This window comes from Galendromus occidentalis, unplaced genomic scaffold (assembly GCF_000255335.2).
Source record: "Galendromus occidentalis unplaced genomic scaffold, Mocc_1.1 scf7180000077348, whole genome shotgun sequence".
NCBI classification, from domain to species: Eukaryota; Metazoa; Arthropoda; class Arachnida; order Mesostigmata; family Phytoseiidae; genus Galendromus; species Galendromus occidentalis.
The window spans coordinates 154,023-166,530 of NW_003805336.1; the positions used below are offsets into that span (position 1 = coordinate 154,023).

Here is a 12,508-nt window from a genome sequence, read left to right on the forward strand (position 1 = left end):
CTGCCCAAGGACTCCACCACAGGCCGACCACGGCGACGACTCAGAGAGCCCCGTACACCCTTCAAGCCAGGAGGCAAGCAGGAGAACAAGCTGACTGGCAAGCCTTCTGCTCCTGGAGCGTCTGCTCCTGAGCGGAGGTGGTGCCCCCTGGCTCGACGGCCCCTCCTACAGGATGACGAGGGTTGTGCCCTCCCTTACCTCCTTCCTTCCACCCATGCTTCCTTCCTTTCTCCTGTCCCTTTCTTGCTTGCTTCCATTGCACGAGAGAGGAAGAGAATGATCAACACTTGCCGGCTGCCAGGCCACTCACAACAGCAAAACAGTCAAGACCATCGGTGCATCCGCCCGCGCCTCCCGCGCCGGGAGTTCCGTGCAATAGCAGTGCCTCTCAGAAGCTGATGTAACGGTGTTCTGTGCAATTGTCATCAGCTGTTGGTGAAGATCCGAAATGTTAATCTCGTGATCCGTTACGTGAGGAGCCTCCATTTGAAGGGGATTTTTTTTGATCGACGAGAAATCGCTGGAGAATTCCGCGAGCGCTCACGGTGCAGGAGAAAATGCATGTCAACAATTGTGCGTTCCCTGACCTCGCCTCCGTGGCTCAAAAATACGCCGCCTACCTAGGGAATGTGACACCTGCAAAAGTCGAGAGGGATTTCGAGCGAGTCAACGCCAATGTACTCGCTGAGCAGGTAAAGCACATCACGAACTGCATGAGGGATGTCATCGAGCTCCAATAGAAATTTTCCTAGTCCTCATTGGGGCGCGACTTAAAATCCTCCCCCAAGTCGCTCAAGGAAGATCAAGTTCGACTGACTGTCTACTTTCCTCGAGCCCGCGCAGCGGTTTCGTGTGATCCTCCCCGATGGCGAGACTGGAGTTTGGGACATCTCCTGGTCCAGCGTTGGACTAATGAGGACCCCAGACCGTCAACTCGGGAAGTCACGAGCTCTGGTCACGGTGGTCTCGCATAAGACTCATGTTCCCCGCACAACGGAGATTCTCAACAAGTTTGAATTTCTCAACTCGGTCGGCCGCAGCGCCATCGCCGGAGGGTCGCGTAACTCACTCAACATTCGCTTCGGATCGAAACCTCCAGGGGGCGCCACGGGTCCCCGGGCATAAATCTAAGATGGTGCCTCGAGTCATAAACGAGGTTTTATAAGACGATACGATGTGCAGGCGTGAGAGCTTCGCCGCGCGCGAGAATGAAGTCGATAAATTCTTCTGAAGGCGATAGAGTTTGCTCGCTCGTCTGAAGTTTGCGAGCGGAAGACCGACCGGCCGGGGAAATTGGCTACGGTCTAGCATCGAAGACCCGGAGCCAAAGCCATGGTTTAATATCATCGCTTAGTTAGGGAATGTTGTCACCGACTTTATTAGATGAGGATTTCTGCAGAATTTAAGACCGTCTCTTCGAATGTGGGTTAGACATCCCGGAGAAGTTTCGACTAAGCCTGAAATGTAGCTTTTTCTCTCGCTGGATAATTTATCCCATCAACTTTTTCGTAGGAAAGTTTGTGGTCTCTCACGATTCTGACAGACGCAACACTTCTGACGAAATAGACCGGGGAAGAGAACGAAAACGAAGAGAGAGGTGCTCAATCGGAAGAACGTGATCGAGCCTCAATTCAGTCTGACACTCGATCTGCAACACAAGGGACCTCCATGTTATCCCACACAATGATCATATACCGAAGGCCCATGGTGGGAAGGCCGGAGACTTGCGTGACTGGATTTGTAGGTCGGCTCGTAAATGAATGAAAAGTTGCATTCCTTCCGGCTAGGAGGAAGCGTATTCTTACTTATTCTGCTCTAAAAAATCCCTTCTCGATATGGATCAAAAGAAACGGAACTCGAATATTCCCATTGGAGTGTTCCGACTTTACAGTTAGTTCGTATACCGAGTCGCGGTGCTACAGCTGCTCTATGAACGCTTTAAGGACTCCATTACCGCGCTGAGGGTCACTTCGAAATGACTCCAAGGAATATCTCAGCGCGTTTTGGTATTTCAAACGCTCATAATTTCATTCTCGTACCTTAAGGGGTATCATGTCCTTCGTTCGAAAGCGCCCTCCTCGGGGTGGGAGTCAATCATATGAAGCGATCCCGTTGGAGAGCTCTCTCCTAATCAAGAGAGGGCGCCACCGGTAACAGTGAATGATTCGCTAGCAGCATCAAGTCAAACAGGTCCTCCAATGTTGCTCTGCCAGAAAAGCCTGATATGCAGAGCTCTATTCAAGAGAAATACTAACGTAGGCTCCTATGATGGCAGACGCTCTGTCGAGTGTTCAATCCATAATTTCCCCGATTCAAAAATAAATCTGTTTTCGAGATACTAAATGTATTCGATCCGGTACATGAATAATGTACCGTTTCGAATACACAAATGCATAAATGCATGATGCCCGAATAACGGAGTAATAAGTAATAATGGAGCTCCATCATCATTTCGGTGTATGGGTTATAGTTTTTCTTCCTGATCCTCAATCGAAACTCCCAATGAGCTAGTCCAAGATCGGAGACTCCTCAGATTCCAAGATTGACTCTGAGCTTCAGAGAAAGCTGTGCTCACGTGGATTCGATCAATATTCCAGGTACGCGCGTTGTGTGACATGTCCATGGAGCAACAGGTGCGGGAGTACCTAAACCATTGCAGTCAAGTACAGGTGCCCCTGGTGCCGCCGCTGGTGCCTCAGCTGGTACCCGCGTTGCCACCGGTACCGAATCTGCCTCTAACGCAGCCTCCTCAGGCTTCGCCTTCTCCACACCAAGGCGAAGTGTCACCGAGTTTAGCTCCTCCAAACATTGTCCCGCACCCGCACCAGGGGCAGTCAGTCGCGGCCTCTCCCGGCCAACAGAACAGGCACACTCCTCCCGCAGGAAGCCATCACCAACAACAACAACAGCAGCAGCAGCAACAACAACAGCAACAACAACAGCAGCAACAACAACAACAAGCAGTCAATAGCGGATTCGGTGTAGAGCGACAGGGTGGCGGCACGTCGTCGGCCGGAACTCCTTCTTCTCAAGGGGGCCCGAGCCGACAGAGTCCCCATACCTCATCGCAGGGCGGTCCACCTCAGGCGTTGAGTCAACAGAACCCAAGCAGAGTTCTATCGAGGAACGCCAACGGAACAAGTGAGTGTCTACAATTCGCATGATCAGTTTTCAGCGAAAATCTCCGTCGTCGCCTTCAGGAGCGACAACGAAGCAGGGCCATACAGATGGGGGAGAGCAGGACACGGGTTCAATGATTGTAAATCAAGAGCATCGTTCCCACCTCAGTCAGAGGAAAATTCGATCCGAAGAATTAGCTTCTCTGAAGCTGCATCCTAGGACCGGTCCTCTTGGAGGTTCTTCCAGAGAGACGAGGAAACGTGAGAGAGAGTCCATGTAGACACGTCGCGTCGGGGCGCCTCTGAAAATGAAGCTCGGCGCGGAAGGAAAAGCGAATAGCATGATGCCCTGCTCTTTGTCCACTCCCAGTCAGTCACTTAGTCATTCATTCTCTCTGTTCATACATCAGAATTGGGGTCGGCAACGAGTGCCTTCCTCTTAACGAATCTCTGCAATCAAGTAATTGTATTTTTCCATCGTTCCTCCCTATCGTTCTCGCTCTTTCCTTCCCCTGCATCGCGGATTCACCCCGGGCTCGAATTTGTTTTTTAGTCGCGGTGTTTGCGGTCTCCCAAGCGTCGCTCGCTCTCAATCTCACGTCAATGGAGCCCATCCGAAACCGCGAATCTGATTTCGCTGGAGAAACTTCGATTGACGGAGTTTAGCCGAGAAGTTTCCAGACGCTGCCAGATGGCCGATAGAAGAGAGCGGGGGAATTCTTGGTCCGATGTCGCACAGAGACGGTCGAACCCTGTGATCTTCGCGCAAGCGGTGTCGTTGTTTGGATAATGATCTCTGGGCTCAGATGTCAGAGTGATGCATGTGGATGCAAACTGCTCTAAGCCCCAAGGCAAATGCATCCATATCACAGGTGGAGAAATAAGGCAGGCAGGCGAGCGGGCAGACATGCACATTGTAGTAATTGCATTTATGAGACCACTTCCCATCTCTGAGCGCGCTGCCTCCGAGGTCAGCGCGACCAAGCGTCCGGCCAGCCATCACGTTCGTCCATTGCAAATTGGCAGCAGCCCCTCGCGTGCTCGCTCCCCTCGAAGTGCTGCTCCCCAACAACGACTTGTCATCGCTTTAGTTTTTTGTGCTCAGTCCACTGGCGACGGTGGTAACCCAAAAAGATTTATTCTTCCTCCAATGAGCTCCTAAAACAAACAGCTTCTCGGCCTGGTGCTCGTTTTCCGCACCAAGTCCCGGAGCTCCTCTGTCTCGTCGAGGAAGCGCTTCACGGCGAGGGCTTTCGCTGCACCCTCTTTCTCCAGGGCGCGAAGCGCGCTGACCAGCCAATTTCGATGAGAGGCTAAATCCCGAGGTTTCTCTGTAAAAAAAATCGACCTGGTCGCGCGTCACGTGGGTCGAGGGGCGCTCCGCAAAACTATGGTAAATTGACGGTGCCCCCATTTTCCCGATTCTGGACGAAGAGGTTCACGATCGCGCTCAGCGAGCAAGTGAACGAGCCAGAGCCCAAACGAGCGAACTGCACGAGAAAGCGGTGGCTGGCGGGTTTGCTGCAGTTTTTTATGCGCATTCCTCGATCTTCTGCAGCTAGAGCGAGCGAGTGGACGGGCAACTTTCAGCCGACCGAACGGACTAAGAGTCCTTGCCTAGGTGGATAGATAGATCGAAGCTGAAAATGAATATTGACATTTTTGTTCCTCTCACTCTACGAGCGAGCAGCGCCGGTGGCATAGGCAGCGGGCTTTTGCTTGCCGGAAGATGCCGGTGGGTAGAGCAACAGAACCCGATTTAAAAAATAGCCCGATCATCGTTCGCTCAGAACCTACTCTCTTGCTCGGTACGCAGTCCGCTCGCTCCTCGAAGTGCAGGGTGCTCGGAAAATGTGAAACGGGCATCTCCCAAAGTGACAAGTCTCACGAGATTCCAGAATCTGAGGATATCAAGGGTGCTACCGAAAAGCGGTGAGGGGATCAGCCATGGGCGTGGGTCGATCAGAGAGTTTGAGCGTGCGCTCATGCCGCTGAAGGCACCCTCAAATGAAGGCTGAGGAGCTCCGACACAGGGAGCAGGCGGAGGAATTTCCGAAAATTATGTAGAATAAGCTGCGAATCAAAAGTCTGACGGGAGCACGGGTCGTCTAGGTCTGTGACGTCCGTAAGTTTCGAGCCTCGATCTCGCAAAGTTCGTCCTCCACTCCTCGAAGCTTCGCCGCGTCAATAAGACAGGAATTTCTGAACACCCCGTGCCCCGTGGCAATCGATATATTTTGCTCTCGGATCCGCCCTTGGGCTCTCTTTCTATTTGCTCAACGGCCGCATGATCATTTCTCTGCTACGCAAAGTTTTCGAAGGTAGCGATTCATACTCGATGGACTGTACATATATCTGCACAAGGATTGGTGTCGAGTAAGTCTCAGGACTGAACGGACAGGGATCGATTCCCATCCTAAGGGTCTCGACTCCCATCTCACACCTGCGAGATGGACTTCAACGGGTCACTCGGCAGAAGCTCGGGCAGATGGCCGTATGGGGGCGCGAGCTCGCTTGGCCTGCAATGATACGGGGATGAATATTTTTTTAAGGGAATTAATGTTATTCGAGACTTGAGGAAAGCGAGCGAGCGGGCATCCCACCACCACAGATAAGCTCTTCACAAGAAGGCATTTTAAACGGAGCAAAAAACAGCAGCATCACGAAGACATTCAGCCCAAGAGCCTTCTTTCTTTAAGTGGGGGAAGGCATCAAAAGATCTTCTCCTTCGCTGCGGTGGCTGCCGCTCAGATGACCGGCCGACCACGCAGGCTGTCTGCCAGCAGGCAAGCCTCTATCCACCCGGCTAATCATCTGTTGCCTTTATCCCAATAAAACAAAAATCGCCCCTCCGTATAAGCTCCAAGCAGATGCCTGAGAGCACTGAAACTCCTTCGGTTTCGGTTTTTGGAAACTTAAAATCTCAACTCACCGTGTTCCTCTGAATTGACGCCAAGACAGGGAGAGTGGATCTGTTGCAATTTTGGCGTGACAGTGAGTTCTCGGACATCGGTTCATACTCACAAGGATGTCGCGATGATCCCGAAAATAAGGTTTGATGAGGTCATTGGCGTATCCTTAATAGATGACGAGGCAAAAATTCGAATGCCGATCGGCTGCGTCGTTTCGGATGTCTCGGCGAGCAGCACCTTGCAAGACGCTGCTGGCGCAGTCAGTCGGATCAAGGAGGCCGCGGACTCACTCTTTTTTTACATCAACTGGTTCAAATTGGCCTCTCGTTTTGCGCGGACGGCACCTGCCCGCTCGAGTTTTTATCGTCAACCCTTATAAATGTATATCGTGTGGATGCTCCCCGAAGATTCTAGCTGCAGCCATCGGTGGTCTGTGCCGACGTTGCGCTCGAACCCTTGCGATCACTTTCTCGTCTCTCTTCATATCGCGAAATGTCACTCTCGAGTCACCGCAGCGGCAGAAGCAGATAGCTGCTCTTGACAGGGTGTCCAAGCCCGGCCGTTTTGAATCATAAAAACGATAAAGTTAACCAGCGAGCTCGAGAAAAACCTTTTTGCATCTTCGAAAACTCCATCCTCCTATCACTGAGGAGGTTGTTCCCTGAGGCCTTGGTCAAACGGAAGGCGCGCTCGCCCGCATGCTTACTTGCTTGCCTGTGAGGAGAGGATCCATGGAAATGAAGTGAACGGAGAGAAGAGGAAAAAAAACGGCAACTCGCCTTTTGTCCAGTCGGGTGGCCAGCCCGCAGACCAGCCCTGTTGCTCCGGAAGTCCTGTCTGAGAACCCTGTCAGTACCTTCGAATCTCTACAATGATTGCGCCAAGCCATTTTGAGCACTTTAGTTTTTTTGTCCTCCTTCACTCGTCCTGCCGGTCGTGTCCCTCCTCTGGATCTCACGGGGGAGTCCATCGCTCGGTCGGTCAGACTTGTGCTCGTTGGATGGCAGGCCGGCTCTGATTAATTCTGCAGAGAACCCATCCTGATGACCAGTGAGATGACTCCTGCGTGGCTGCTCAATACAGCGATGTAGTACTACATACTATTTGCCTTATGGCATCTGGCCATAAAAATTGTCACCTTATGGTAATACGCACTCTTCGTCCGTTCCCTGCTCGTAAATTAAAATCTTCACACAATCGTCCGCGCGATCGGCCTAATCAGCTCGTCGACTTGAACTTCTTCCACCGCACCCCGCTGTCTCTAATCTCGGCCAGTCTGACGGTTATCGTTGTCTTGACACTGATTTTAATCCCATCTGAGATGAATATCGCTACGTTCGCTTCTTTTTTCTTCATCACCGGTACCGGACTTCTTGCTCTCCCGTTCAGACTTGTGTCTTGTTTCGGACGATGATGATTCTATCTTGGCCGTACTTCCTTTCTGTCATGGCGAAATCACGCAATACCAAGAATCGAGGCGGAGTTACAAATCGGTGCAATGACACGCTTGATTCGAACAGCTTGTCGAAATCGACGTTCAGCTCGAGAAAAAATGTTGTTCGTTTAACTCCTGCTCGCTCACTCGACCCTGGGCATGTCAGTCGAGGTTAAGCTATGGCAGCGATTCTCCGAAGTGATCTATCTTCAGCTGAGAATCGGTTCCATCACAACACTGTGTTGAGCACATGTAGCCATTCGTCTTCTGGTCGTCGTGAACTCGTCAACCTGTTGTTTGTTCAAACCTAAGCCCCAATTTTTGCGAGTCGAAAACTGAGCTTCGCGAATCGAGAATCGCTCGACCGTAGCCTCGAATCAGAGCGTTAGATTCTTCGGTGACTTTCCAAAATCGTCCGGTTCACTAACAGGTTCTTGATGCTTCTTTGATTGTTGTTACAGCGTAGGAATAGTTTCTTGGGGCCAAAAGTGCCGATGCGGCACATCGTGTCGTTAACCAGAAGAGGAACGCGTTGAGCGCGACGTGACTAAAAGAGATTTGGTTTAATTTTTTGCTTCAAACCCTCGATCATCGCACTTGGCCACGCGGATTTCTCCCAAAGTGTCGGCTCAGGGGAACATGAACATGCTCACGCTTCCTGTGAATCGAAATCGTTCTGAAAAATGTTTTTGACCATGGTTCCGAGGGAAACAAGAGAGAGATGACATCATACTCCCTCAGTAATCAGCAGCCATCAATGAACTCATCGCGGGAACTTCATCGAACGCTCGAAGGCGATCGTGTGTCCCGGGCGAATGAGGAATGAGTTTCTAAAGTGCGCTTAACTTTCATATACTGCATCTTGAAGAGCGCAACATGGGCCCCCGACTAAGCAAAAAAAATCCACCTCGAAGACGTGCTGGATAAAAACGCGCACGGACTCGAATCGAGAAACTTGTTTAGACCAAGACACAGGCCCCTCTACGCTCACCAGTTGAGATGGCGAGCCTTGAGGGGGAGACCGAGATAGGGTGTAGATGAGGGTGGCTGAAACTGAGAGACCATTATTCGGACCGCGTGGAGGAATCATATGGGTACCCTCGTGCTCCCTCTTTGAGTTCTGGATCCGAATGATGAGGACTGAAGCCATTGGAAACACGGAGAAACTATCGCGAATTTTTTCTCAACTCCTTATTTATCCTGAATTGGCGAGTTCGGGTCTCGACCTTATAGAAATCCGGACAATCCGTGCAATCGGCTGACAATGAGAGGGACGAGTGAGTTCTTCCGATGGTTGGCCATGGGCCTAAGGGGAGTCACTCGGAGGATCGCGGGGATAATTCTTGTTCGGTCGAGTCGAGTTCAGAAATCAAAGCAACCTTCTAGTCGTCAGGAGAAGACTCGACGAGCCGAACGAGTTGATAGGGGGCCGAGAGACACGTAGTCCAAGTCGTCAGCTGTTTCTTAGCTGGTCTGATCTCGAATGCTTCACTTGATCCAAACTTAATCTTATCTAACTTAGTCGGCGAGCCGTCGTATAAAAAACTCGCACCGCGCTTAATCTCCTCTGTCCGTCTCCGCCGAGGATCCAAGGCGAACCCTTCAAAAGAGGTTTTCTAACGGCTCGCTCGCTCAGTCGGCACAGTCCGCAGCGGCCGCTCCACCCGGCCGCAACATCAGCTCACTTCGACTTACAAAACTCATTAATGGCCGATAATGGCCTCTTAAAAAGCGGCCAGATGGACCTCATCGAATTGGCTGTGTGTGTGCGTGTGTATGTCCGAGTTGGACATCTATCTTGTTGTGGGTGTAGCATGAACGAGTGAATCGGAAGAGCCAGCAGAGGAAAAAAATTAAATTCCTCTGAATTACCACTGGACTCGGTCTCCTACTCCCCCACCCCACTTTCATTGTCGCAGAGCCACAACTCTGCCGCCACCCACGACCGTTGCACAAACGCGATACTCGGCTATTTGAGCGGTGTTCGAGTTGAAATAGAAGAATCGAAAACGCATGGAGATTAAAGCTCGGAAATCCAGCCGAATATTCGTGTTTTCTCGTTGGTCAGGGCCAAGACTTTTTTATTCGCAGCGCTGATTGTCGGCCATATGCATGGTCGCCGCTCGTCGCTCGTTGCGATGAAGATTGTTGCGATCACGATGCGGGCCAAGACGACGAAGCTTAAACATCATTCGTCATCGAGCAAGAACTCGTCGTCTCCGTCATAAATCAAGTTCACTAATAAAGTTTCAAAGTCGCGCGGCTGGTCGACCATCATTGAAAAAAAAAGAGATCGGAGATCGACAAAAAGAAACGTCTTCGAGGCTCCTCGCATTTCGAAGCGTCTGATCAATGAACAACTAGCCGAACAAGCAAGAAAGCGGGCAAGGGACGGGCGAGCAGGCAAGAAAGGCGTTGAGGCGGGCTAGCCCGAAAGCAACAGATTGTTTTAATTGTTGCCGCCGTACGAACGAGGCACCTGGGTTCTAGTCGGCAGCCCGTAAGTCTGTGACGAAAGATGACTCTGACTCTGGCTGTGGTGTGTGCGAAATTCCAAGCGGGCGTAGTTTCTCTCGCGCAGCTAATTCTAAATCGAGTTTGTGTTCTCATCCTCATTGCTCTCGTCCCCTTCATCATGATACTTCGCGCCCTTGGGATCGTTCCCGAAAATCTTCCTAAAAAGTTTTGAGGCAGCGTATGGATCCTGCACACATATATGACGGACTTGTTTAATCTTGTGAGAAAATCGTTCGCCTGTCTTGACAAATTGGAGAACTTGGAGGGAATCCCGATAGCCCGAGTGTTCTCTCGAAAGAAACTCCTCGGTACAGTCTGTGTACCTTGATACCTCGATCACGATGTTGTTACGGAGCCACGGTACTATCACGACCATTGAAAGGAGAAATTCAGAAATCTTATCCCGCGATGTGGACGAATCCACATCCAATGTCAGGGCTCGAGTCAAGACTCCGTTGGGCGCTTATTGATGGCAGTTTATGAAATGTTGAAGAGTGTCCAGAGCGATTGATGATTTTTCCGGGTTCTTTGTTCCTCAATTGTCATTTGGCGTTCATAAATCTCCAAGCATCGGACGGACTCATCGCGAGGAGGCCGCGATGTTGCAACCCTTTGAAATCTCTTCTTGTGTACTGTCGATGCGGGGATTCTTTTGTATGAGGTCGACTTCATTCCATCCGCTCGCTCGGTCGGTTGCAACAAACATGCCTTTCGTATTCGCGAGTAAATAATAAACAATGTGTTAATGAACTTTTTTTTCCGGATTCTCCTCGAAAGACTCCCAAGCGTGCTCACTACTGATAGGCAGGTAGTCAACGATGAGCAGATGGACGAGACGAGGACAGCCTCCATGATGGATCCATAAGACGATTATGATATCGTGGTCCTCCGCGCTCTATGCGGAAACCCAAATATTATTCGAGCGGCGCATCTTTGGAGAATTCTCCCTTCCGCCGAAGGATCTCCAGCCGTGGATCCCGCTCGGTTTTATGAGGAGGTACGCTGGGTGTTTTTCCGTGCATTCCCTCTCCCCGTCCCTCACCCGATTCCTTGCCGTGCGGGAAGCGTGGCGAGACGCTGCTCTTCGGGATTCCGGGCAGCCCGGCTGGCAAGCGGGCGGGCGGGCAAGCGGTCGGACCGGCAAACCGACGGACGGGCGGGCGGGCATGCACAAGGCAAAAAGCATCGCGTACTCGAACACCCTTCTCCTTTCGGAGTTTTTGAGAGAGGAGCCTCGCTGCTCGGCGAGCAAACCAGGCTGGCGGGCAGGCAGGCTGACTGGCAGCGAAAGAGTTGCCGCTGTTTCAAGCGCTGGCTCCGAGCTTCGCTCACAACACTCCGAGCCACCAGTCGGTGAGGAGAACACACGGTGCGCACTCTCTTCACTGACCATTGCCATGTGGTTGTCGGAGTTGTCGTGCTGAACTGTCATGTTGGGACTTTGTTGCTGAAGTGACTGCTACGTGGAACGTCGATTCGTCAAAACTCGACAAAACCGGCTTGCACATCCTCGAAGTTCCGGGACGCTTCCTCTGCGGAGAACTCCCGCGGGAGATCCTTTGGGGAAAGTCCTGCGGGGCGATCTCGAGTTTTGCGGAGGGTCCTCCGCGAATGTTCTTCCCTCATCGAGTTGTTACGGATTGGAGCTTTCGGATGGATTCAGTGGTCGGTCGATCGTAGTGGTCGGTCGATCGTAGTGGTCGGTCGATAGTAGTGGTCAGCTGACTGCCGCCGGAAACTCGACCGGACTGTTGGTGAACGTCGCCAACATCGTGCAGAATAAATGTGATGATGAAGTTGAGGACAGTAGCTCCTCTGGCTCTGGTGCCTTCGATGACTGTCACCTCAGCAGCATCGGGATCTGCGCTGTCTCTAGTATGCAAGAAAGAACGGTCGGCCGATAGAGCTGTCGTGAACGGTTTCGGGAACAGTGATACAAGTCGTTGCGCTTCTCCAACTACGCCGACGCATAAATCTCGAAATTTCGCTTCGAAAGAGTTGGTTGTCGAGAGTTCAACTGGGTGTGCTTCTCCAGCGCCGTCTTCCCCTTCTCCAGGTATGAATGTGTGAGACGAGGAAACGCAAAACCGTTTCGCACATCGGCGAACTCGCAAGCGAGTTGCGAGGAATCAGAGACTTTGGATCGCTCCGTTTTCACCCTCCCGACCGGCCCGAATTACGTGATTGGCTGGTATGACGCACGTGTCGTCTACTGGAACACGTGTTGGGAAACCGCGTGCAGTAGAGCAGACTAGAGACCGTGCTTCCTTTGCACAAACAAAAATAGACCGCGACGTTGGATTTAGCGTGGGCAGAGCTGCAAGCATCAATCGGTCCCTTTATAGCTTCGGGACGTTTCGTAATTCGATGAAGTACATCGATGAGGTGAAGAGCTATCAGATGAAAGCAGACGCATCCTGTCAACTTTGAGCAGATACGAGATCCATCCCGAACGGGGGAGCTGCTTCAAGTCGAAAACAAACCATCCAGAGGGTGGTGATGTTGGAACCTGATTCCGGATCGGT

General features: G+C 51.6%; 1 protein-coding gene across 1 annotated transcript in view; it reads left to right on the top strand.

The window, feature by feature from the left end:
- The first annotated feature begins 557 nt into the window (after positions 1-557).
- nab (NGFI-A-binding protein homolog) overlaps positions 558-12,508 on the top strand; it is a 32,011-nt gene continuing 20,060 nt past the window's right edge. Inside the window, exons 1-2 of the mRNA XM_029111135.1 lie at positions 558-692; positions 2,598-3,141. Of these exons, the coding sequence (XP_028966968.1) occupies positions 558-692; positions 2,598-3,141 (679 nt within the window). The remainder of the gene's footprint in view (positions 693-2,597; positions 3,142-12,508) is intronic.